This window comes from Hirundo rustica, chromosome 2, assembly GCF_015227805.2.
Source record: "Hirundo rustica isolate bHirRus1 chromosome 2, bHirRus1.pri.v3, whole genome shotgun sequence".
NCBI classification, from domain to species: domain Eukaryota; kingdom Metazoa; phylum Chordata; class Aves; order Passeriformes; family Hirundinidae; genus Hirundo; species Hirundo rustica.
Window position 1 is genome coordinate 87,922,635 of NC_053451.1, and position 26,871 is coordinate 87,949,505.

At 42.1% G+C, this 26,871-nt stretch overlaps 1 protein-coding gene across 3 annotated transcripts in view; it reads right to left on the reverse strand.

Moving 5' to 3' along the window:
• AFF3 (ALF transcription elongation factor 3) overlaps positions 1-26,871 on the reverse strand; it is a 329,088-nt gene that overhangs the window by 146,880 nt on the left and 155,337 nt on the right. For all 3 annotated transcript variants that reach the window (XM_040055430.1, XM_040055428.1, XM_040055429.1), the window contains exon 4: positions 22,905-22,949. In XM_040055430.1, coding sequence (XP_039911364.1) covers positions 22,905-22,949 — 45 coding nt within the window. The remainder of the gene's footprint in view (positions 1-22,904; positions 22,950-26,871) is intronic.

Here is a 26,871-nt window from a genome sequence, read left to right on the forward strand (position 1 = left end):
TACTGTTGGGATCCAACAAGAAAGATGTATCATGACTGATCAGAGAGCTGCTGTGAAACAAACTAGTCCATACAATTCTTAAAATCAGCTTTTTAGAGGGTTCTGGCACTAATGTGTTTTGAAGAGTGTTGGCCAAAAAAGCTTGGACTATCAGGTGTTGGCTGGCACCAGGCGTCAAATTTGGCTCTGGTCCTGGGAGACTAAGATTCACAGAAAGGGCTGGCAGATTCATCACACTGGACAAACAAAATTGTCTTGATCCTGTTTATTTGAGTGTTCTAAGAATTACAGGCATCTAGAGAGTCAGTGGGGAAGTAGAAAATTTATTGAAGTAAAACATCAAGGGTTCTTTAATGAAGCGCATATCAAATAGAAATTGATAACATGCCTCCTCCTGGTCACAGCTATTTTTTAATCCACAAATCCCTATAGAGCCCTGAAAAGCAGAGGGTAGGGCATTTTACAGACCATGCCAGAAATAAGCATTGTCTAGTTGACAATAATATAGAAACACCCCCCCCTGCCCCCCCTGCCCTGGTTCGCCAGGCTCCATATGAAATGTTTCATGAGTGTAATGGCAGAGGGTAAGGCGGCCTGTCATCACCTGCACAGTTCTGGATGGGGCAGTGGGTCCCTGGACAGGGCAGTGTGCAGTTTCATGTCTGCCGCTGAGTCCAAGAAGGAGGCTGTCACTTCACCTCCCCAGCTGACAACCTGCACATGACCATGATGGGAGATACTGCTGCAGGTGGAAGAAGAGGCAATCCTGCTGCATATCTGGCCTGCTGATCAGCAAGGACAGCCTTTCTGAAGCCATGGGAACCCATGAAACTACAGTGCCATTGGAAACCAGAGCTGAATTTTTTATAAACCAGTGAAATAATGTACAATATAGGTATGGGGCTTGATGTGGTGTGTGAGTTGGAGTCTCACCACTTGTTTTGTTCTGGAGTGCCTTCCATTTTTTTCTGGAGCTGTTGAGTGAAAAGCAACAGCTTTTTCAGTGCACCCATGTGTACTCTTGTTTTCCTGAGGCATTGTCTTGGTTAATCCTTGAATCTGAGTTAAGAGAGAATTCTCCTCTGCATTTTGCACAGAGAAAAGACAAAGATTAACTGAGCCAATTCATCTACCTATGTTAGCAATTTCCCATGAATGAAACAATCATCCAGTTAAGGTGACTCTGACTGATAACTGAGTTCACCGGTCATGAGGGGATGCAATTGCTTTTGCAGAGATTTCTATATGGACCAATGGAGTTTCAAGAGATCAACTGGTAAAATTGCTCAAACAAAATATGACCTTATGGATAAAAAGATACTAAAAGTGATACTGGTTCTCCAAACTCTATTCTTCTCTGAAATGGAAGGAAGTTTCCTCTGGATGCTGACAACAATTCCTGGACTACAGTGAGTTGCATGCATTTCAACAATGTCTCCTCAAATTGATAGGAGACAGGGCAGGAAAGGAACTAGCCAAGCTGGCTAGGTTGGATATTCTTGCTCACTTCTAGCAGGGGTTCAGAGCAGAGGAACCGTTAGTGGGAAAACAGTGCTAATGTTTTCATTAATTATGTTGGAGGAACAGAGTTAAAGCAGTTGTACCATCCAGGGGCCCAAACATTAAAGGTAAATCAGAAATATTGGTTAGAAGCAATGGCAGTGTGAGTCCACCCTATCCCTTTTCTTGCAAGTTACAAGGAAGTAGATAGGGGGAAAATGCAGCCATGAACTTTTTCAGAAATAGTCCAGTGTGTTTCTGGGGTGAAATCTGCAGGTATGCAGTTAATTCAGAGTGAAGCGGTAACTACCAGCTTTAAAACACTGTCAAAATTATTTGCAGGTATTTTTTAGTAAAGTACATTGATTCATCATGAAGTTAAACATTTTGGCCTTAGCAATTTCTTTTCTTTCATTTGAAATTTTCTCTATTAAAATTTCACAGAATTGTGAAATTAGTCCTATTATAAATTAATTATTTGCACATTTTTCCTTAAAAAGTAGGCTTTAAAGCATGTCTCATATCTATTTTTAAATCTTCTACAGCTTAAAAAGAATAAGAGAATGAACTTCTTTCGTTTTCTTCACTCCTCCCCACCTCTGGTGCACATGCCTTTAGAAATAACTGCCCTGCTACCACACCTCAAATTATATCTTGCAAGGGAGATGTTAGACAAAATCCCACTGACTTACTGGTTGTTGTTGTGTGGGTGCGTACCAAGGAACAGCATTTAAAAAAGCTTTTAGCATGCCAGCTTTTATCCAACACAGCTTAATTAAAACCAGATATTATAACAGTACCATTTGCCCCAAAATGAACAGTAGGCACACTAACTGCCAGTGCATTAAGTTTGGTTAATGAAAGGAATTATAATACACTACTAACAAAGGTATGAGGGATGAGGATAATAAAGAGCCATTTGCTGCATGCTGAGGTCTGTGGAAGCCCCCAGTTCCCCCTTGCCTAGTGCTGGCAGCCCCTTTGTGTGCTGTGGATCCATGTGAGCCTGCAAAAGCAACTGGGGGGTACATGTGCCAGAGCTGCCCCTGTGCCTAGGGAGCACATATAGCCCTAGCAGACAGCTATCCAAGTCAAAGAAGATTGGGAGAAGTAGTAATGAAGGGAATAAATGCTGGCACTCAGGAAAAAAAAATATTTTGTTGTGGGGAAGATATTTGTGAGTGATGCTGTCTGTTATTACCAACTGCATTTTTCTGAAATAGATTTGCCTTCTCCAGATGAGAATAAAGTGAGGTGATGAAGTCAGCTCAGTCCTGTAAAGCTCCAAATCTTGCACAATCTGACTCAAGCTGAGGCAAAACTGTCCCTAGACCTGAAAATGCTAATATACTAGGAGTTTGCAACAACACTATGCTGAAGCAGGAGCTGCAGATTGTGTTGAAGAGAGAAGAAATCAGTTTGAAAGGGAATTTTATAAGCTTTCCAGAACACCCTAGGTAGTCCCTATATTTTGTTGTTGTTGCTTTTTTAACCCTCGTTGTCATAGGACATATCTTAAATACACCACTACTCAAATTACTTCTCTGATTTTGAATCCCAGGTGAATGGAAACACATGTCTCCCTGCATGAAAACAAATTGTGATGAAGGTGGAAACTGAAGATTAGCACTAATGCACATGCTTCAGGCTTCAACCCCAAATTCAGGTAATAAAAGACCTGTTATATTTCTCCAAAACTTAATGGGTGAAACCTCAATCTCAATCAAAAGATGTCCAAGGAGGAAGGATATGATCAAGAACAGGGCTAATTTTGCAGAATTAAGGAGCAACATGAAGATTTTTAACGAGGAAGCAGACACCTTTGCAATAACTGCACCATGATATGTTGCCTAGCAACAAGATATAAAAATGATGTATAACGCCAGTAACTTCTTTCACATATGAAAACAGCACCCTACCAAGACAGCTTCATAATGTACTCTTACAAACTAAAAATCCATAGAGACCATTAAAGCCTCCATCTTCTGTAATATACTCTGTTAAACAATCATGTGTTTTTGTTAATGCAGTAAAACACTGAATTTATTTAATGATTACCCAATGATACATCAGCAGCAGCAAGCAGGAACATTTCTATTTTAAGCCTGCAGGATCCATCCCAAGATATCACACTTTGACAGAGAAACAGAGAACAAATGCAATGAGCCATACCCATGCAACACTGGGAGAGAGATGCATTTATGGGGGACGAATTAAAATCACTTTCTGATTAAAAAAAAAATAGCATTATTGGAATGCATGGAAATGCACTTATTGCTTTTCTTTTTCTTCTATGGCTTGTAGCTTTACAAGATATTGCTCACAGAGTACCTCCTGCTTCCTGGCTCTGGAACGAGACAGGCGAGGAGGGTGTCAGGGTGTGCCAAAGTGTGGGTCGTGACTGCATAATGTCTGCTAAAAGCAGTACTGTGAAGATGGTTGCACAGGACAGGGTGAAAGAGGGGCCTGTCAGAGGCTGAGGTGCTGGCTGCTGGTGAGGCAATCTGCAGCCTGGGTGGAGGGGGAGCAGCTGGCTCTGGCAGCTCCAGCCCCAAGCAGAAGCAGAGGCAGCCCTCACCAGCCCAATTACAAAAGATGGCCCACAGCCAAAATTCAAGTCCTGCGGCCAGATGGCCGTGCCAAGACACCAGGTCCTCATTGGTAGGAGGGCTTGTGGAGGAACAGAGGGAGTGGGGAAGTGCCCCATGCCTTGGGGGGACTCACATCCCTTCTGCAGCATCACACCCAGCAAAGTGATAAGAACAGCCTTAGCAAAACACAGCAAGTAAAACCAGAGTACAATAACCTAAAGTTCAGGATTGGTAATGTAATACAAGGCTCATCGAGGACTCATCTCAGACTTGTCTGGTAGCAGCCAGTGTCGGGCTTATGGGGTAGTTCGGCTCAGTCCTCATTATACAGAGAGGAAAAATGAGACTTTTCTTATCTGCTGTGAGAGGGGACTCAGCTCAGGTTATTACCTTGCACTGTTCCTGCATACTCAAGGGGACAGGCTCCCTGTGAAACTGCCCTGCAACTCAGGGGCGGCACAGCTCCTGTGGGAGAAGATCCACAGGTCCACTCCATCTTGTAGTCCCTTGCTGTCCCTTCCCAGTCCATGTGACATCCCCCTGCCCCTTTTTTTTTTTTTTTTTCCAAAGTTATGGGTTGAATATTTCCAAATGCTGGAAATGCAGATTTCCAAATCTGCAGATTAATTGAGATACATGTTATATATGTCTGGAAATGAAGCAGATGAACACGGCATTTAATCCTTTGCTGATCTAACGGCTTGAATTTTAATCTTTGCTCTGCCACTTGCTTTTTTACCTTGAGCAAACCACAACAGCTCTCTGTTCCTCAGCCCACCCATCTGTTCAAGCATATCTGGTGATGTGACCATCTCCAGATGACCCATATTTTATGGGGTTGCTGCAAGTCTTCATTAGCATGTGACTAGATACCAGGACACTTTCAGATGAAACCATTAACCATGTTCTTGAACAAGGTAAGCACAATGCATTCTTGCACTGAACTTCCAAAAGTATTAAATATTCATAATGGATTGTATATTCGATGAACTCCGCAATGCCAACAAGAATCAAAATCCAGACCATTGGGATTTCAGTGCTGGAGTGTGGTGAGTTATAGGATTCCAGGAATTTGTTAGGTGCAGACTAAGGGACCAAGCAACTGAGAGCCCAGGTCCCGTGTAAGCAGGGAGAGGGTAGCATAGGCAGAGGGGAGCACAGGCAGGCACAATCCTGACCTACTGCCAGGATAGTTTCTGCTGCAAGCCTTTGAAGGTGAATTGTGGAGAAAAATTAAAAAGTCCTATTCTTCATGTAGTATTGAGGACCTGCAAAAGTCCAGTGTCAGGGGACAAATAAAATCAAAGATAAGCTTGTGTGGTTTGCTTTAATCTAAGTGAAAGCCAACTTTTGAGTTCCAACAGAGAATTTCAGTGTAAAAGGTCTTATTCTAAGCAGTTTTGTGGATTAAAGGTAGCAGGAAAGATGGAGACATTGGCAAGATATAGAAAAATATATAAATGTGTAAATGCATAAAGGGAAGTCAAGTGTGACTCCCTTTCCTAATTGCCTAACATGATTCCCACTAGGTGCATAAATTACAGCTCCTATTAACAGCACTATGAATAATAATCAGTTTACTTTCTGGCTTGTATCTAAATATACTTTCTATATGATTTCATCTTTTATTCAGCTGTTTAAAAGCAGAACATCTAATTACAGTTCATATTAGTCTACATTAATTTTTTTTTTTTTCCACAGAGCATGTGTGATGACTGATTTTCTAAAAACAGACAGAATTTTTTAGCATATGGAAAAATCATGTTATTATTAATACATTCCCACATGACTCTACATTTCAATTCCCTTAATTATTTAGTCATTGCTGATTATGTCTTTTCACAATTCATTATCCCATTTCCTGCAACGTGGGCATTTTATTCATTAAGTGTCAAAACGAAGGGCCTGACCTCCAGGAAGATAATCAGGAAATAAGTGGCAGACATAAAAGGTCTGGGTTTCCCTTAAGTGCTCACTTATTTCGGTAACTGTGCCATGTTTTCAGTAAGCGGTGACAGAAACGAAGCGTTGTTGGTAATTGCAGGGGGGCGCGGGGCTGCCAGGCTGCGGGAGCTGTTTTCCCCCACACGTGCCGCTCGTGGCAGCTGATGGGGTCTGGGTGCTGCTGCGTGGGGACGAGCGCGGCGCGGTCTGACGCCAATGCGGTGTTGCTCATCGGGCAGCGGCACAGAGCAGCGCTGCCCTTCAAATACCTGGTGGCAGAGAGAGTGGATGGCTTTCAAATACCTGGTGGCAGAGAGAGTGGATGGCTTTCAAATACCTGGTGGTGGAGAGAGAGGGTGGCTTTCAAATACCTGGTGGTGGAGAGAGAGGGTGGCTTTCAAATACCTGGTGGCAGAGAGAGTGGATGGCTTTCAAATACCTGGTGGTGGAGAGAGAGGGTGGCTTTCAAATACCTGGTGGTGGAGAGAGCGAATGGCAGAGGGGCTGGATGGTGCCCCGCTACTCGCATCAGCTGCAACGCTGGGGACTTGGCAAGCTCTCGCCAGCCTCAAGGGGCTCCTGCTTCTCAGAAGACCTTTAGACCATGCTGAGTTTTGGGAGGAAATGCTGCCCACTCCCTCCTGTCAAATATGGACCTCTGGGAAAGGCAGAAAAGCCCGAGCCAGCCCAACAGGCATGACCAAGGGTCACGTTTACAGCCCACGGGTTGGGCCAGGCCTTGTGCTTCAGGTTTTCACTGGGTTGAAAACAGGACCACACTGCAACCAGATGCAGAAGCACGTCTCTGGCCTCCTGCACGAGCCTAACCTCAGCCTCTGATATCAGTGTCTTAAAAACAGAATGCTGGTCTGTGTAAATAATGTGCCTCAGCTTCCTGACTCCTTGCTTAGCCAACACATCCAAAGATGAAGGAGCTCAGCAAACAGGTGTATCCCTCCTAGATTTCTGAAACCAACAATGTAACATGTCAGGAACATGTTACATCAGCACTCACTTTTTCCGTCTGTTATAGGTTTTCATCAAAGTCTGTCATATCAAAAATAGAATCATAACACAAACAAATAACAATTATTCAGTACACACACACAGAGTATAAATTACAATAAGAATATGAGAATGATTTAATTAGCTGCTGATAATTCCTGGTAATTTTGCAAAGTTGTGACTAAATATTTGCGGTATTTATAATATATAATGCATACATATGGGTATCCCCATATGCGTGCATGCATATGTATAAAAGGCATATACCATGTTTTATTGATGGGTTTTCTATGAGAAAAAATTAATTTGAAAAGCTTAATTTGAAAAGCTTTAATCAACATCACATTAATAGACAGCAGTTTCTTAAATAGCCTCATAGCTAGACAAATACTTTGCCTAATGCCATTTCATTTTCTGCCAGCTGCATGTGATTTGCTTTTGATCTGGCATACGCTTCGTTATACATTATTAACGAGCCAAACAGCAAGCCCCTGGAGTTAGCATCCTGCCCCTGCTTATTTTTTAACAAATTTCCTCTTTTATTTCGTCCCACAGTGATTAATAGTTTCAGCTAACGGCGGCTCTGTTTATGATCTGAGTCAGTGACTTCAGACCATCTTAATCTCCTGTTAGGCAGGTTTTAATTTGCTTACAAGTTTTTATTTATAGCACAGCATGCTCTCCATTTCATACAACAACAATACCAAAACCTGCAAATAGCGCTCCATTTCTTCTTTTAATATTTCCGATGAACTTTTATGGGAGAAAAAGTCCAAGCAAGACATGAAACAGAAAATAAAAAGGCAACATGAAAAATATTTTTCAAAACTGTCTTGTTTTTTATCCTGTCATCTGGAGACAACCTGTTGCTTCCAATGTCTCTCTGCAGCCAGATCATTTCTTGTCTGGGTTATTTTGTACCCCATGGCTGCCTGCAACAGTGCTTTTAGATTACTTGCTTATTAAAGCAGAGTCCTGTGGGGCTTCCAAAGTCTTTACTTGCAGACTTCTTATTTGTGGCATGGTTGGCAGAGAAGCAGCTTTGATTCTTCTTTTAATATTACAAATATTTCCAGCTACCTTTAAGATTTATGCTGAAATGGATGACCTCTTTTCTATGTTGTTACAGCAGTTCAAAAGACTCTTTTATTAAGCCAAGTGCCGGATCATTATTGGTTTTTAGTGTGCTGTAGTTTTGTCTCATATCAGAAGGAAATGATTTGAGGTGAGAGATAAAACTCCAAATGGATTTAGTTATCAAAAACTTTATGTTTTAGCTTCCTGCAGGAGTAGCCCAAATAGACCATTTGGGGCAGATTTGTATTTTTTTTCTGAGAAAAACTTTATACCGATTACAATGCTCCGCATCACATGGGCGGTGCCAACAACTACAGCCTGCTTAAACAAATACTGAGTGAGGCGGAGACAAGGCACCTACAGACCCCAGACAGAATGACACAGAACAGAGGTCACAGGGTTAAGATCTACCCTGCCACTTTCCCAGAGCACTCCCATCCCACAGAGTCACCCTACAGAATTCTGCATTTCTAAGGCCAGCAGATCTTCTCTTTTGATTCCCTTTTGCACCATAATGAAATAAAGACCAGACTTTTCTACATGGGAGAAATAATGGGCAATATCTAAACTTTTGTGTAGGGGAGAGCAAATCAGTGTAGATCACAGGAACAGTTTAGGAGATTTGTGGTTGATTATACAGGGAGGGAGACAATTCTGCACTGCTCTGGGGTGGTAGGAGATTGAGCTCCTTCTGGTCCTCTGGGGGCAGAAGAAATAGGTGCCAGGATCCACTTGCTTCCTCCCACTTTTCACTTCTCCAGTACTGTGTTTGCTTTTGTCTTTCTTGCATGTATTTTTAGGCCAGTAATTTTTCACCCTCACTCATTGGTTCATATTCCTAAAGTCAAAACTGAGTGTTCCATTATGGCTGCTGAGCTTGTCTCTCTCACTTTGACAGATAAGTTTTTCATGTTCTTGATTTGTTCCCAAAGGCAGATCATCACTGTGGACTGACTTTGTGTTTATGTCCTCCAACTACCTTTTAAACATTGTCATCCAAATGCTTGGTGGGTCAGTCATAACCTTGTCATACTATTACTTGTTTCTGGCTCTTTTCCTTGTTGAAAATTTTCCTGTTCACCACATCTCAACAACAAACTTTAATCCATTTTAGCTTTATTAAAAAAAAAAAAAAAAAAAAAAAAGCGCCAAGAGAGCGAGATCCCTGTGTAGTCAGTGAGGAGAAAGGCATCCTCAGAGGATAACTTGTCCCATCCTCCCTCCTGTGACTGTAGGGACGTTAAATTCCTAACTTAGATTAGATACCTATCTTCAGATAACAACAAGGTGAGATAGATGCCATCTCAACTCATCACACAATATTCACTTAATAAAAGAAAATTTTATTTTATATGCTTGCATTTACTTTAGACTTCGGTAAACCTGTGTAATTCTACATGTCATGCTCAGAACAATGAACATGTTACTAACCTCATTTATACAAATTTAATAGTAAACTACCAACTTGCGCAGAACCAGAGAGATGCGTAATAAATGTTACAAGAACAGCTTTAGGCATTGCATATTAATAGCTGTGGTAGGATTGACTTGCAGAGCCTTAGTTTTATGATCAGCAACAAGATAATTAGTAAAATTACCCTGCAAATTCATTATCCTCCTTCCTTCCACTTGTGCATTTTATTCATTACATATCAAAATGAGGAGCCTTGCCTCCAGACAGAGAATCAGAATGTGTCAGACACAAAGCTCTGAACTTTCTTTAAATACGCTTTGGTAAATGTGAACTTAAGTAGTCTCCATGATACCAAGGAATTTACAGTCATTATTCCAAAAAGAAGAAACGCTGTAATTTCACAGAGAAGTGCAGTTGTGCATTTTGTAGGCTTTCTTACACCTTAATTCTATTTTGAGATAAATGACATAAACACTGGAGAGTACAGGAACAGAATAATTTCCTTCTGGCTTAGTCTGAATTCACTTGCAGAGCTGTACTTTGCTTTCCACACCCCTTGTCCTCCCACTGCTCAGATCCATAACCCAGCTGAGCTACACTGGGACTCCCTTCAACCTACACATCCAGGGGATTTTGGGCTGAAACTAGGGTGCAGAAAAGTTGTGTGGACTGATTTATGCAGGTCTGTTGCCCTGCTGTATGGGCAGGACCCAGCTAGACGTGAGATCAGAAGGTCCTCTTTGCCACCACCAGGCTAGAGGGAGTCAGATGAACCAACAGTGCTCTCCTACACCAAACATCACGTTCTGCAGATCTTTATAATGTTTCACATCTTAGACTTGCAGTTCTTGCTCAAATCCCTCCTGCTCAGAACTACCACAAAGCGTTCAGCTGCCAGCGCTGGGTCTGTTTTGCGCGGGGTGCTCGCACTGGCTGTGTCTGACCCTGAACTCGGGGCTGGGTGCCTGCCCCCTCTCAGCTCTCATGGGACCCAGCAAACAGGAGGAGGCAGCAAGCATGAGTGTGATTCACAGCAGCAGCCTGACTTGCTCCACACAGCAAAACTGCAGTGCTTGGCTGGACTGACCCTGCACCCAATCCCACCTGGATATAGAAACAGCAACAGAGCAGTGGAGAGATGAGTGGAGGTGAGCTGGAGAGGAATGGCTGGGGTCGATGGGTGTATGATCAGCTGTATTTTCCCTTTTACCTCTGTTGGCTTCAACACTTGATTTTCCTTATCTTCATTTCAAAAAATGCTCCATTTTCATTTACTTTAACACACTTTAAGTTGCAGGATTCTTAAAGTGTTTTTATTTTGGGATATGAGCTTCATAAAAACGCATCTGCCAAGACAATAACGCTATAAAATCCTTGGTTCATATTTCAAAGACACCTAAGTTAGTCCTTGTAAGATTTGACTTGAAACATAGTCTTAAAAATTTAGTAAGAGTGGCATCTTTTGTGGAAAAATTGAGGATACATTGCAATAGAACATATAATTATGGTTTCACCACAAGTAAGCACTTCTTGCTGGCCCTAAATCCTGAATGTTTCCTGTGGTGTACTCTGTGTACTAATTCAATGGCTCTTGTCCAAAATACAGGCACCTGAACAGCAGAACAAGAAGCAATCATGGATCAATGCATTTCTGTATGTGTTGAGCTTGCTAGTACTCACACTATCTAGCTGGCATGGCTTTTGTATTATCTTTTGCCAAGTGAACCGTGTGAGAAAACACCAAAACCAAACACCCCAGGTCTGTGTCTAAGCTGAGAAATCCCTTCACTTGTTCATCCAAGCTGCATGGTTTCTGCTGGCAAAGATGGACAGAGACAGGGGTGAAACACCAGACTGCTGTTGGTTTGTTTTAAATCTGAACTCACTGAAATTACCAAAGCAAATACAAAAACAAACCAACCAACCAACCAACCAAAGAAAAACAAGAGAAACAGGAAAGAAGAAAAAAAATCCATGAAAGCTTAGATGACAAGATATGGAAAGGTACATACACCACAGAAAAAATTACTGATAGGGAACATCTTTAACAGAAGGGAATGTTTGATGATTTGGGGAATCTGCCTATGTATAATTTATGAATTCCTTATGGCTGTTTTTTACTATGTAATGTTTTATACTCCGTATGCTAAGAAGACAAGGAAAAGAAGTTAATGTCTGTGAATGAGGTTGACAGCTAAAGATTACCAGCACCTGAATAGATTTTACCCAAGGAAAATAGTAGGTTACGGGCCATGGGTTTTTTTCCCTGCCTCTCCAGAGGGCTCTAGATGTGGATAGTGGAAAATCCCAGAGAAGTGAAAGAAGATATCAGATACTAATCCCAGGTCTAAAAAAAAAAAAAAAAAAAAAAAATCACAGAACCTAAGTGAGTCCTGTGAGACTCCAAGAGCCCAGAGACAAAGGCAGCTTGTTTAGGAGAAGAGAGCCTGGAGGCAGCTCTCTGAGCAGAGAGACACCAGGGAGGATGAAAGATACTGCTGCCTGGGAGGGGAGAGAGAGGGAAAGCCAGGCTGAGCCTGGAAGACAGGGTGGAAATGTCATCTTTGGATGCAAGGGAGTTGAAGAGTGACAGCAAAAAATGATGGGAGAATTTAGACAAGGAAAAGTGTGCAGATCTTTTATTGCTTTGTCTACAGATACACACTGCTTCTCAATCTAAAAGGGAAAAGCCCCAACCACGTATTTTTTTGGAAAGTCTGCAGAACCTGCAGTGGTTACACAGCCTGGACAAAGTGATGCACACAGCCAATTTGGGTAGCCTCCTTAGGCTAAGGCAAACCTGCATGCTGGTTGGCCCATAGACAGCCGGATGAACATTGTCCATGTGCTTGGAAAAAGCCTGAAGTGGCTGAAGTGAAAAACCAAGCTCAAGTCTCTGTTCCCATGAAAAATTTGCTTCAAGCATTGTCTTTTTTATGGTGTGAGGCTGCTGCAGCTTCGAGCTTTCTCATCTGATGAGCAGGAGAGAGAACCAGCTGCTGCAGCAGCAACTATATTTAGCAGTCTGTTCTGCTATTGATGCATATATACCTGGTACCTATTGCCTACAACGAGAATTATTCTGACAAACCACTAGAGCAGGCCTTTTAGGATTCAGTTCATATTAACAAAATGTCTGAAGAAAATTACCCTCTTTTTGTCCATAGCAAATTATTCCAGCTTTTCATTAATAGTCATTAAGTTTTTAAGGGTTGGCATTTTCACCAAAAAATAGTTTTCACTGACAGAAAAAAGCCACCCAGATAAATGAAGAAAATGTTTACTCAGTTTAATAGGCATGATTTTCTCTTTTGGTGCTCAATTCAAAATCAGGGTCTGAAGTGAACAAAGGCTGGATCAGGGTCTACAATTTTTTTAATTGGGCTCTTTTCACTTACATTGGAATACTCTGAAAACACAGGGCTATAATGAACCACTACATATGCAATATGAGAAAAATTAATAATGTCTTGGATTTGCTCAGTATTTATGCAGCATTCACAAGTAAATAACAAATAACTTGTTAATATTAATGAAAAAAAAATAAAAAAAACCAAAAAAAACCAAAAAAACCAAAAACTGTGGAAAGCCCACACAGCTGGAGAGAAACTTTTTACTGTGTGAAGCCCACTTTCTCTCCCACTGAGCTATTGTCATTACTCTGAATAACATTTTTTTCCCTTGAAGGGTAAAGTGACAGGCTTGCAAATTCTATATAAAATTGCATGTTTTTTAACAGAAGCTTGTATGTAAGCCCTTTTATGTCGGGGTGACTTTGAGTATAGTCAATATTATTGCAAAAAATATATTTTTTAATCAAATTAATTCTGTTGGCAAAAATTAGATTTTCAGAAATGTGATACTTTATCACCATCTTCATTATAAACTGTACAGTGGGACTGTTTGGACAACTCACTCAGAGGCCCATCATTTCAGAAAACATTAAAAATCTGTAAATTAAATAAGTTCATAATTTCCAAGTATCTCAATTTTGAAGCCCACATGATAGCATGCTGCTTCCTAAGATACTAAATCCTAAATAACTTTAAGAATTACACAATCCACCATACACAATAAATGGCATTTAGCACAAACCATAAAGGACAGATATCATGGCATTTTGGTTGGTTCAAATTAGATTGCTATTCAGTCAGTCTCTCTTAAAGTATGCTATTAACATCACTGCAGAAAAGGGGTTGTATATGTTCTTGTATTTCCTTTTAAACCAAATTTTACCTCTCACATCTTCAAAGAAAAAACCAACCCAGTATGTCCCGAGGGCAGAGAACTACAATGGCAAAAACATGCCAAAATGTCTAGAATTTAAAATGTTGGAGATTTTCAAACACTTTTTTTTTTTCTCAGTGTGGCTAGCACTGTATTGTCCAAAGTCTTTGAGCTTTTGCACAAGGCAGGAAGAAATCACAGAAAATTAAATTGCATCCCTCCTAACACAGTGAGGGGATCACACCTGAGTCCAGCTCTTGCAAAGAAAAACCCTGCATGCCTGGGGTCTCTCCCAACAGGCAGCATGGGTGAAGCCACCCTGCTGCACAGCTGTAAGAGAGCTTAGCTTTTTGGGCTCGAGCCACACAATGCTGATTAGCCTCAGGCAAAGAGAACACTTATTAGTCCATTTTACTTATTAGTACAGACATTGCAATAGAATACTCTTGAAAGTGATTTAATTTCCTTTTATTAGATTCCTCTTTTCTCCTACAATTTCCTTAAAGTCTTTCTGCCTAGTGAAGCTAACCGCTAACTCATGTGTTGCTCCTAAGTATGATTAAATGAGATTAACAAAAGAATATTTGTCTCAGCTCCCAAACTAGGAAAACTGACTCTCTCAGACATAAACAGAGAGCACAGGCATCCTGGGTCAGACCAAAATGTGACAGTGGTGGGAGAGCTCCCGCTGATCATCTCCAGTTGTGGAAAATCAGGCACCACAGAGGTATTTCCTACATACAAGAGAATACCTCCTGAAAATATTAGTGTAGGAGGCAGGAAAAGGTGCATGGCCAAAGTAGTTGTGCGGTGCTGGCCACTGAAACCCACAACTCGACTAATGTGGGTTTTCAGAGACACAAGAAGGTGGGGACGGCAGTGGGGATGTCACCCTGCAGGGCGTGTCCGTGGGCATCAGGGACTGTGGGGCGATGACTGCCTGGCTCTGCAGCCACAACTACAGTCTGCAGCCCAGCACATATGGAGGATGGCTCTGCCACCCCCCCCCCCCCATTACTCTATAGCCATCCCTGGAAACACGGCAAAGCAAATGGCATTGCTACTTTGGACAGACAGAAAATGCAACAGCATCTGGTTACATTCTCTGGTCAGTTCCTAAATGCCTGTCTAATCAAGGAGGAAACTAGTGTCACCATAGGGTTTACTGAAGAGCTCTGTCACACCTCCCTGTGGTTTCAATTTGTCTTACCAAGGGGGTAGAAAGCCAATTCTTCCCCAAAGACAGCAGCTGAAGGCTCAAGCCCCGGGCTCCCAGCAGTGCAGATACCTTCTATTGCCCAAATTTTCTTCTTCTTTTGTTAGGACAGATAATACACACCCTTTCTGGTATTATTTTGGTATTAATTTTGTTGGCCTCAGAGGAGCTGTGGCAAGGCTATACAAAATGAGGATCTATCTGGCCCTTTGCCCTTAATAACAAGGATTCATTTCTCTGTATTGGAACAAGATGGTGATTGTGCTTTTTCCCCCGGCTTTGTGAAGCACTCTAAACAGAGGAAAAAATTAGTAAGTATTTTACTGTATTATTTTTGCATAGCAGAGAGGCTGGATAATTCTTTCTGGATTCTCTCTTTCTTTGTCAAATAACAGGGTATATACAGTTGCTACAAAACAGCAATTTTTAAAATTAATTCCACCAAATTAGCACTGCGGTGTTTCATTTTTATACTGACCTGACTTTCTCTAACACAAAGCCTTTACGCACCAGCTACTTGAGTTCCAAAAGGAATATGGGTCTCTTTTGTCTGTAGCACCCTATTCAGTTCTAAAAAGACCGGGTTTTGCTGTATTTGAAAATGTCAGTGCCCCAGCACATGGGGGGCTAATGGCACAGAGTGTACCTCCACATCCTGAAGACTGAAACCAGATTACCTTTGAGTGGTGCTAGTTCTAGGTTATAGTCCCACATATGAGTTTCTAGCTTGATCTCCTAATTCCACCAAAACCTTATTTTTTTGCCTTTTTAAGGTGTTATTTATTGACTGACATCAAGATTTCCTATGTTCAAGTTTTAAATATACAGCATACTTCAAACTTCAGATTCCTTTGAGACAGTATTTTCAACAGGAACAGTGGAAGCAGCAAAAATCCAAGAGTGACAATTGAGGGGAACAGCTGATGTACAACTAATTTATGGTTGGTCGACATTACCAGCATTAGTGTAGCATTTTATGCATTTTGCATAGTGTTCTGCACCTCAGACTCTATCTGTTAAGGGTTAGGGAAGCAACATTTACATGTCTAAGTTTAAAATGTTGGCTGTGAATATTTACTGACTGTTGGAAAACACAATGTGGGCAATAAGAAGGATGTGTCATGCATGGTGGCCAAACCAGGAGCAGGTTCTATTCAGATGAGCTAACAATAAGTAACAGATTACTTGGAGAGGGACTCTGATGATCTCAGAAAACATGAGAAGGGACAAAATGCGTGAAAGGCAAGCAATGTCCCTCCAGCCTTTTGGACGGAGAAAGACCCTGGCTTAAGCAGATACACAGAGACAGACCAAGGGACCGCACACAGAGGGCGTGTCCTGAAATTTCCATGGAGTGAGGAGTCAAGGGGATGGTGGCATACACAAGTATGGCCCTCTGTAATCACTACAGCTTATGTAGACAAAGACAAAATATCTTTAGCTCTGGTACTGCTGCTAATTTTGCTCCAACAGCACAAGGTACCGTATGGACTGCTAACTCTCACTGAGAAGCTGGAGAAGCTCCAGGCAGAGCTTGCTGAAGCTCTACAGTGCTGCTATCCACACCAGTAGCAGTACCCAGGCTGGCTGGAGGAAAGCTGACAAAGGTACGGTGACTGCTCAGAGAAGGCACTATACAGATAAGCTGGGTGTACATGTGGTAAGAAGGGCAATGTTTATAGGTGAGTACTGCTCGTTGGATTAAACGGCTCGAAACGTGTCCTAATGATCCTGGGATTTAGTGCCTTGAGTGCAATGCTAGATTTTCCAAACATCTTGGGTATGTATGATTTTTTATTTATTTGAGCAAGAAAGACACAAAGGAATAATACTGAAGAAATGCAATGAACAGTACACATCAGCCAAAATAATGCTTTAATTGCTCTTAAATTTACGATACTAAAAGCAAAGCCATGCTGTGGAAGTTCTTCGGAAAGACCATAATGAAAAAAAAGTGGGGTTTTATGCATCTGATACATTATTTAACATGATTCTGACACTTTGGAGTACTTCTGTATTCAATGAGATTAATCAAGTATCTGCAAACTGGGGCTGCTTGTACTTCTCCATACCTTCTCCCTCCTCCACCATCTCTCTCTTTTGCCTGAATTTGGTGTGTTCCTCCAGAAACTTTTCCAGGAGTTTCTCACCAGGTTCAGTCACAACAGCTAACCCAAACTTCTCCACAAAGGTGCTGGTCTGAGGCTGGCCTTCTCACCTCACTCTTAATGTTGCCCAGCAGTTTCTTCCTAGCAGTGAGACTGCAAAGAAAGGCTCTGCTAGAGCAGAGGCAGCTGTCACATGAGCACTGTGCAGTGAAGTGGGTCTCATTCCACTTGTAGGGTTTTCCCTCTGCTTTAGAAAGCAACAGGAGTGTTTAGAAATATACTGCTGATTACCATATTTGTGTTCTGTAATTCTTCACATGTCCAACACCACCAGGAGCTTAACTGGAGTCAGTGGGATCTTACAGTCATTAACATTTACAAGGCAGCAGTTCACAGTTGTTGAACTAACAACCTGCCTCTAAGAAACTGATTTTTCTCCCCTCTAAGTATTGACACGTGCTCCACTGACTGTGATGCTTATTCACAGTGACAGTGTGTTTGGTAGAATTTTGTGTTTTCACAGGATTTGTCTTGTGCAGACAGTTTCTAATTTACCTCTGCTCTTGTTTTAATTCAATCAGCTGATGGAGTGCAGCTGATCTCATGGCACATATGCTGTTCAGGTTTGAAAAAGGGCCCTGAATATTTGATGGGTTGATCCTTAATGCTTTCTGCTAAAGAATTAGCAAGACTGCTAATGAGCCAAGGGACCCCAACGTGGGAAAGGAAAAACCACAGAATTAGATTCTGTTTACAATCTTTTTTTTAATGTTGCTCAAATAAGAAGTGCAGTGCTTTACACACTGATTAGATTCTCAGGGTAGAGAGAGTCGAGTAAATCACTTATCAAAGCCATCACACTTAAAATGTCATTTTCATAAGTGGGATATCCTGTGGCCACGAGGAGTCACAACCTGTTTCAAGGCCATCTGTGGGTGCTTATCCCTCCCTGCACAGGAGGTTCATGGCACCACAGAGAGTTTTCCTTCACTGGGGCGGATGTTCACAGCTGGAGTCCATGGCCTTTCACTGTCTCCCAATGGCTTTTTCTATCTCCTCTGAAAGAAATTATCTGTCCTCCACTGCAGACCCCAGCCTGTCTCCCCACTGCTCCATGCCATTTCAAAGGAAGTGGCTTTTTCTGTGTTAACTGGTTTTTCTTCAGCCCTTTCTCAGCATTCCTGTTGCTCCTCCAGCTTCCCGCTGTCTTCGCATTCTGCAGCCAAACACTGTTTGCAGGCCAAACACTCAAATTATGCCTCTCTCTACCCAGTTCAATGACACCGCTCGTGTCAACACAAAAAAATCCAGAGAATTCACAAAGAACCTCTTCAATAATCAAAAGCTCAGCTTCCCTTTGGGTTTCCTTCCAACAAAGCTACCAGAGCTCTAGGAAACCACAGCAAAGACAGTAAGAATAGCCAGATCAATCTCCACTTACCTTATAAATTAAGAGCTGCCTGCAATCAACACACTCCCTTGCTTCTTAAATCCATAGCAAATATTCTCAGAGTCCATCCTGCAACAGTTAACTTAGTGGAGAGGCAGGACTCTTGTTGCTCCCATTCTTTGAAAGTACTACAGTAAAATAAATGTTTACTTTAAACCCCACCAGTCACAACAAAATACACAGTTGCACACACTATTAAAGTCAAATAGAAATCAGCCAAAATTACCATCGCAGAATCATAGACTCATCATGGAATTGTTTGGGTCTGAAGGTGCCTTACAGATTTTCTAGTTCCAACCCTCCTGCCAAAGGCAGGGATACCTTACACGAGACCAGGTTGATCAGGGCTCCATCCAACCTGGCCTTAACACCTCCAGGAATGGGGCATCCACAGCTTCTTGGGCAACCTGTTCCAGTGCCTCACCACTCTCAGAGTAAAGAATTTTTTCCTAGTATCTCGTCTAAACCTAATCTCTTTTAGTTTGAATCCATTCCTCCTTGTCCTGTCACTATACGCCCTTGTGGAAAGTCTTTCTCCATCTTTCTTGTAGGCTTCCTTTAGGTACTGGAAGGCTGTAATTAGGTCACCCCTAAGCCATCTCTTTTCCAGGCTGAAAAATTCCTGTTTCCTCAGCCTTTACTCATAGGAGAGGTGCTCCTTCCCTCCACCAATCAACTTGGTCACCTCCTCTGGACCTCCTCCAACAGGTTGATGTCCTTCCTATGCTGGGGATCCCAGAAATGAAGCAGTCTTACTTAGCCAGCCTGTGTTTTAGCAAGGAAGTGAATAGGCTGGCTTTGGCAATGTCTCAGGAGCTCACATAGCAACTGCTCCATGCACGGTGAAACAAAGGGTATTTGTGTAGTCTTTTTATTTTCCACTTCAAAGTTTTCCATCATGTCCTCCATGAACAATGCAAAGCTTACAAGGAATTGTCTTTTAAATCTACTAGCAAGAAATGAGACTTTTCCATCACGTTTTGACATTACATCTGTAACTTGGTCTTACCGGAGTTATTTACATTGAAGACCCTATTAGAAGTTTCTCTGCCCTCAAAGTGTGTGCCTGCAGCTGTACTGACTGGAGAAGTCAGTACACTTTGAAGAAGCTGCTATAAATTATTACATGGGGTTAGATGAGGTTCAGGTTTCCTGCAGTGATTATAAACTCCACAGGAGACCTTACAACAGCTCCAATCGCGACAGGGTTACTGTCTTGTTAATCAACCTCCTTCAGGACTGGAAGAGGTTCCGTGTTTCAGTACTTGAGGGCATTCTCTGGAAGCCGCAGTTTTGTGCAGAAGGATCTGTCAGTTTACAAAGTCTATAGAGCATTGATACATTTGGTAAAACAACATCAAAAAAGGCTAGACTTAAGTGGTGGCAACCTGTGTTGCAGCAGACAGCAAAAAAACCTATAAAATCTTGTCACAGTTAGTGCAACATCAGATATGGTGATTTTAAAGCCATGCCTAAATTGATTTGCAGCCCAGGTCCAGATGTTAGGTCTGGCCATGGTCACATCCTAGAACCAGAGAGTGACAAGACCCATGCACAAACCTGCCTCTTCTCACCTCTTGGGGGAAGGGAATGTAGGGAAGCAGATGGAGCAGATCTGGGACACGCTTACTACTGCCCTTGGAAACATGGACATGCCATGGAAGTATCTGTTCCATGGAAAAGTCACAGCCTGCCTTGTGCAGGGAACACGTCACCTAGAAAGATAGGATGTTTTCTGCTCTCTGTTGTGCAAGAGACAGCTTAAATAGGGTGAAGTGTTCCTTAAAAGGATGAATTTTAAGCATCTTCCTCCTTTTGCTGATGCTTCATACATTAGGGCTGGCTCTTCCCATAATAAACACATTCCAGCGGGCCAGCCAGCTGTATTGCAGCTGCTGTGGCTTTTCACTGTCTGCCTTTGGGCACCTGTAGAGCAACTTCATATATTCTGTTTGCAAAGAAGCTAGACTTGGGCTTTATGATGTGAATAACACCTCCAACAAAAAAATGGAAATGGCATTCCTTATAAACAGTCTGTTTCAAAAAAGAAAATCCATGTTACAACCTCATGGATCTGCTCAGGACAAAAAGAGGGCATGGAGAGGGATGGAAATGTCTAGATGTCAGTAAATTACGAAGTGAGCAGCAAAGGTACATTATTACTGTTGCTGTTTTCAGTAATTATCAGTGACAACAACCACGGCAGATCTGGATTTGTATTACGAGAGTACCTAAGCACTGCTTTTGTAATACACAGCAGTTCCTTGACATAGAAAATCCACGTATCAGTACAAAAGAGAGAAGATGGATATATCTGACCTGACAGAGTACTACAAGAAACATTTGGGGCAAAAATGATCAAGTATGAGAAATACTGGTAGAGCCCTGACCTCACCACTGGTTTTCCACCATCCTTGGAAAAAAAGGAGCCCCTTAAGATTGGGAGGTAGCTATGGAGCTGATTGGGAAAGTTTTCAAGGCTATTCCCAGATATGATGGGAAGCATTGGAGAAATTAATTGATGTAATATTTAGCAGCATTTTGACATCACCAGCTAAGCTAAAGTGGGATATAGTACATTAGCATGGACTGGAGGCCTTAAAACCAGAGACAAATAGCTGTAGTTGATGTGATAGAGAAGGAGATGGCAGTGGTGAGATGTGAAGACAAACGTCCCTGGGCAGGATGTCAAGCTGGGAAAATGATCTGCGCAGAAGCAAGAATGGAGGTGGGTAACACTGCATTTGTCAAAAAGGATGCAGCAGCAATCCAAGTGTGTAATGAGAATTTTGGATCAAAGACTTACACCCTTGAGAATAGAGAGCTTCAGCCATAAATACTATAGAGTAACAACCTGGAAGATTTGCGTGTAGTTTTAGACACAGAGACACAAGGGAAGTTCAGAAGAGAAAGTGATGCCCAGGTTTGCAGACATGGAAGATGGGCAGATTGGTGAGGTTACCCATCATGAAGCTTGACAATGGTATTTCTGGAGGAACATTGCAAAGGGAAAAAAGAGCGAGCAGCAGCTGTGCTCATTGTTTTGGAGATGCACCTTACAATCTTTAGTCATACAGTGCCTTTTTCTTCTTAGATGGGGTCTCTTACATACCCATCTTCCTCTGTGTGGAAGGAATTGTGCTTCTACATTTTTGCTTAATTGCATGAGCCAAACTACAGAAACTAAAGGAGGAAGACCAGTTTCTCTGACTGTTCATTTTAAAAGCCTTGCACGAAAAGTGGAGTCTAAGCATCATATCACATCATGAATTCATGATATCTGCCACTAATTTGTAACAAACCAGAAGGGACTGTGGCTTAGTCTTGTTGAATATGCACCTAAGTCTTAAAAAAGCCAACTTTGTAAATGTTAGCTAAGTAAAAACTCTGCCAGTGAAGTCATAAGCAATACATCATCAGCACCCTTCGATAAACTCTTTGTCCAGAGTAAGAATTAAAAGCTGCATTTAACATATTGAGGGAGAATGGAGAAATGCCTTTAGACACAACAGGCTTAATGCACTGCTAACCTCCAAACCAAATATTTATAACCCTGTAGTTTATAAACCATCAGAAATATTTGGGTGGTGGAGTATCCAAGAGGTAGACGCACGTACAGCAACAGGGAGGTTTTACCATCCCATCTACCATACTTTGTGTTTCAATCACTATTACATCATATTTTTAAGCATTGAGAATTATTGAATTCTCACTTTTGAAAAAGAACCAAAATAACCACGAGATAAATATTATGGAAAAGTTTCATTGTTTATAAATTTTTCTGCCACAGAAAATAATCAATATCCAAGCTGATTCAAGCCGAGATCTGTCTGGATGTGTATTAATTTACTCCATGAAAATAAACTATAATTTACTAAGATAAAAGAAATAATAATGAAATATGGAAATAACTACAGATTTTGCACTTTGTCATTATATAATGGACATAATGAAAATAATGACATTACATAATTAAATCCAGGTGGAAAATGACCTTCCTAGACCTCCCTTCAAAATTAAGATTTTTGACAGTCATGATTAATGGAAACATGCACTTTGCATGGTTTGTAAACCTGAAACATCATTGTACATTTCAGTTTATAATTTATCCCATTATCTGCTTCTCCATGCATGAAGGTCAGCTGTACAGGCATAAAGTAGCAGTGAAATCCACAGGCTTTGAAAGGTTGTTCTCACAGATTTTTCAATTATTTTTCATGAGGAAATAATTTTACCTACATTTTCCTTAGAAAGATGACAATCTAAAGGAGGAAAAATTCAACAGCAGTAATTGCAATACTCTTGCTATTGTCTTGTCTTTTCAAAGCAAACAAAATGGGACTGGAAAGAAATGATTTTTCAGGATTCTTACCCGCAATATTTCTTCAATGCAGCTGTTATCTCCTGTTCCACTGTCCTGTAAACAAAATGAAAAGAAAGTTTGTTTGTGTTTTAAAAAGAAATAACAATTAGGTCTGAGGACATGGTTGTCACACGAAATATATTCCGACCTCTACTACAGTTTCAAAATGAGGCCAAGTCTTTCCAGAATCTGAAAAGTTGCACTGCTTAAAATTCTCAAATTATTCCCCATCAGCACTACAGGAAGACACAATATTTACAGGGTTTACATATGACTGCAACATATTTCTCTAAATTCAATGGACTTTTTTCGCACCACTTTTGGGTGCTGTTCCTGCAGTTTTTGCTGCTGCATGTGGGTAAGCAGAAGAAAAGAAGCTATTGCATGTACACGGATCCAACGTGCATTTATTATTATTAAATAAATATCATCTCTCCGCATCCTTTGTGCAGCAAAGCCCTGCAGTGACACTGTCTGTGCAAAGCCTGAGGATGTAGGGCAGAGGCCCCTGTGATGCCGAGGGGAGAGCTCAGAGATCACAACGCTGGCAGCAATACTGGGCATGGGCACAGCAGTCCTGAGAAGCTGTGACTTCCTAAAATGCCGACTCTAAGCCCACCCATACACTGTGGGACTGAGGGTGCAGAAGAACTCGACTCTCCCAAACAGTACGGCTCACTCCAGAGCTACTCTGCAGAGAGGAAATCTGAGATTTGGCAGGGCAGCTAGCCCCTCTCAGGAACCATCCAGACGGTGCCAAACCTACGTGCTCAGCCCGGGTGTTCACTGGGACCCAAATTTCTGCCAGCAAGGATGAGGCAGTGTGAGACACATAAACCCCTCCCTCCTGCCTGCCCTCTGTCCACAGTTTGCTCCTACTGCCTAGCACAATTGGGAAGAGAGGGCACACTTGGATGGAGGTACTGATGCCAAGGGAGTGCCCATCTCCTACAACTCTCCACAAGATACAGGTGGCTGCTGCATCCAGCAAACTGTCTGGGGATTTCCTTCACCACACTATGCTCCCTGACAATCTCCCCCTAAAAGGCTTTCTTCTTTTTGCAGAACAGAACTAACTCAGGAAGATAACTGGGGCTTGAGGCCTTCCCACGTGGGAAAGGGGGATAGAAAAAAATTCACCTGGTAATAACTGTACCCAAAGAACCAGCAGAGAGGTGACCTGGTCTTCTCTTGTTTTCAAAAACCCCTGGATGCTCTGAATTTTCAGGTGTGCACCTGGAGCTATATTAAAGCAATTTGTTTTTCCAAACTGCTGAGCCCTTCTCATCTGGAAATCAGACTTCTCTACCACATCTGTAATTGTGGGCCCAAAAAATCACAAGGCATTTTCAAAAATGAATACCTCTGCCTACTAAAGCCAAATGATCACCCTGACCAATCTGTGCGAGTCCTGGACACTTTTACCACCACTCCCCAGTCTGAGCTGAGGGACTGAGGAGGTCTGGATCTTCAGCTGCCTAAAGCTGTAACCAAGGTCAGGAGAAACAACAGCCATGCATATACAAAAGAACAGTTTATGCTTTCTAATTTTTTGTGGCTGTTGTTTCATTCCAGTTCATAGAAAGTCATAAGTGCTTTATTGTCTGCACTCCTACTAAATCTTTGCTGAATATGACCCTTGATTGCTAAACAAATGAATCACATCAACTCTCCTTGGTGAAACACAGTCCATCAGCTTTACAGTTCACTACAAATTACAGCGCTGATTTCAAAGGCAAAGGTACTAAACATGTGGTGAAGTCAGACTTTGGAGAATTACTCATATCTGATATATGGATGCTGAAGAGAAGCTGCTGCCCTGAGCAGACAGCTGTGTTCCAACCTCAGGAGCCCCAGATGAGCTGCACAGCACCATGTGTGATATTCCTGTCACAGGAGCAGGGGGGACAAGTGTTCGGGTTGCCAGTGAACCCAGCAAGATGGAGAGAAACAATAACCTCCGTATATTTAATAATTTAAAAATTAATATTGGACAATTGATATTTCTCTCTTCTCTGTGGGTTTTCATCTATTTTTTCCCTTTCCTTCCCCAAGCCTCAGTTTGTTCACTCGTTATCCCAATAACAGTGGAGAGTGTAAAGCCTTCATCATGAGTACCTTGTTTACAGAGCAACAAATTCACTGCCATCCTTCAGTTCTCTGTTCTAGTCTATTGCTGCCTTACAGAAGGGATGAGATGACCATATGATCATATGCTGTATGGAATACATGGAACATATGATAAAATGATGATCTCTCTTTCTCTGTGAGGATAAAAATACTGAATGTGAATTTGGCAACAGGGTTTTTCAGACTAGGATTAGGAACAAGCATCTGTTACAAAATTAAATAACTCTCCCGGAAGTGTAGCGACATAAGTCTGCAAACACTCATCGGCAAGAAATTTTGCTTTCTATTATCTCAGAACTAAAACTTTAGCTTTTCTTTCTAGCCCATCATCTCTCTGTGCAGGAAGTAAAAACTTTTCACATCTCTCTCTCAATATCATCATGCAGCCTTTCAAAGGGTGAAAAATGAGCTGGAAACGCAAAACCAAAGACAAGATATGTAAAACTGATATAATATTTGGGGAAAACCCCCTCAATTTCTACACTTTCCTCTTTGTTTTTCATCTTTTGAGAGCCAAAAATAAACTTCTTAATTTGTTTTTTCTTCAAATACTTACAAAGATCTTAACATTACTGTTGTTACCAAACTTCCTAGAACACCCACTACACCTCTATTGATGTTACAGAGAAACATGGGCCGCCACGGAATCTGGCAAACTGAATTTAACGTCGTGGCCGTAGTTTAACTTGGGAAAAAACCCCAAAAATTACAAGTCTGGCAAACGTTTCTTGAAACCCGAACTGGAAGAAGGGAGCGGGCAGCCCGTGACACGCTCTTTGCGGCGGTGGCTCTCCCCGGGCGAGCCCGGCTGCCTTGGTGCCGGCCGTGCCGCGGGGCTGATGCCGGCGCTGCTGGCAGGCTCTGCACAGCGCTCCGCCGCCCTCTCAATAGCCACACGGCATTTGTGCGATAAACCTTTTCATTAGGCTTTTTTTAAAACTAAAATTAAAACCAAATAAATGTCTCTGAGGCTGCTGTTGCAAACTAAGCTGAGGAGCTGCTCCCGTGTTTGCTCTGACCCCGATGAACCCGTCTCATTTGTCTCCCTTTCTGTTTTGCCGTAACAAACTTGCCTCACTGAACTTCCAGCGGACCATCAGCGAAATTCTGGCAAGTCTTGGGGACGTGTCAGGGGAAGCGGGCTCAGCCCGTTCCCCCTCGGAAGCCGTGCCCATGAGCTGCGGAACGCCGGCCATGTGCTCTGGCGGGAGCGTGCGGGGAGCTGCCGCCGGGATAACCGCAGCGCCGGCCGAAGGCACCGCCGCCGCCGGCGTGCGCCGGTAACACGAGCGGCGAACTGCCGTGCAAAGCACAGAGAACCGCAAGAAACAAGGCTGACTAAAGGCTACAAAGAATTCTTGGGAAACGGGATGTCATTTCAAAAAAAGCTATCTCTGTACTTTTTTTTTTTTTTTTTTCTTTTCAGAGCATTACTTCATTTTTTTTCTTCCCTTACCAAGAGCATTCACATGGAGATATATAAAGAAACCTCTCTGAAAGGAATTGTGTATCTTGTGATACTTCTCCCTCCTTTCAAATCTTTATGTTGAGGAAAGAAAGAAAGAAAAAATCTTCTGCACGTATCTATGTCCATTTTAGCCCAAGACATTTTTATGATGTGAGCTTTTGGTGCTGTCATTATTTGGACTGTGTTAGGTGTTTTTAAAGAGTGTCCAGAAGTTATTGGATTTTTGTCTCCAGTATCAATTAGGCACGAGTATGATCTCCAGAAGCCTGAGGTACATACTCATCCTCTTCCTCTCAGTGGCAGCCAGGCTGGTTGTGTCACCTCCAGCCAGTGGCAGGACAGTGACCACCCCACATCTGCCCCACGCTGCACAGGCAC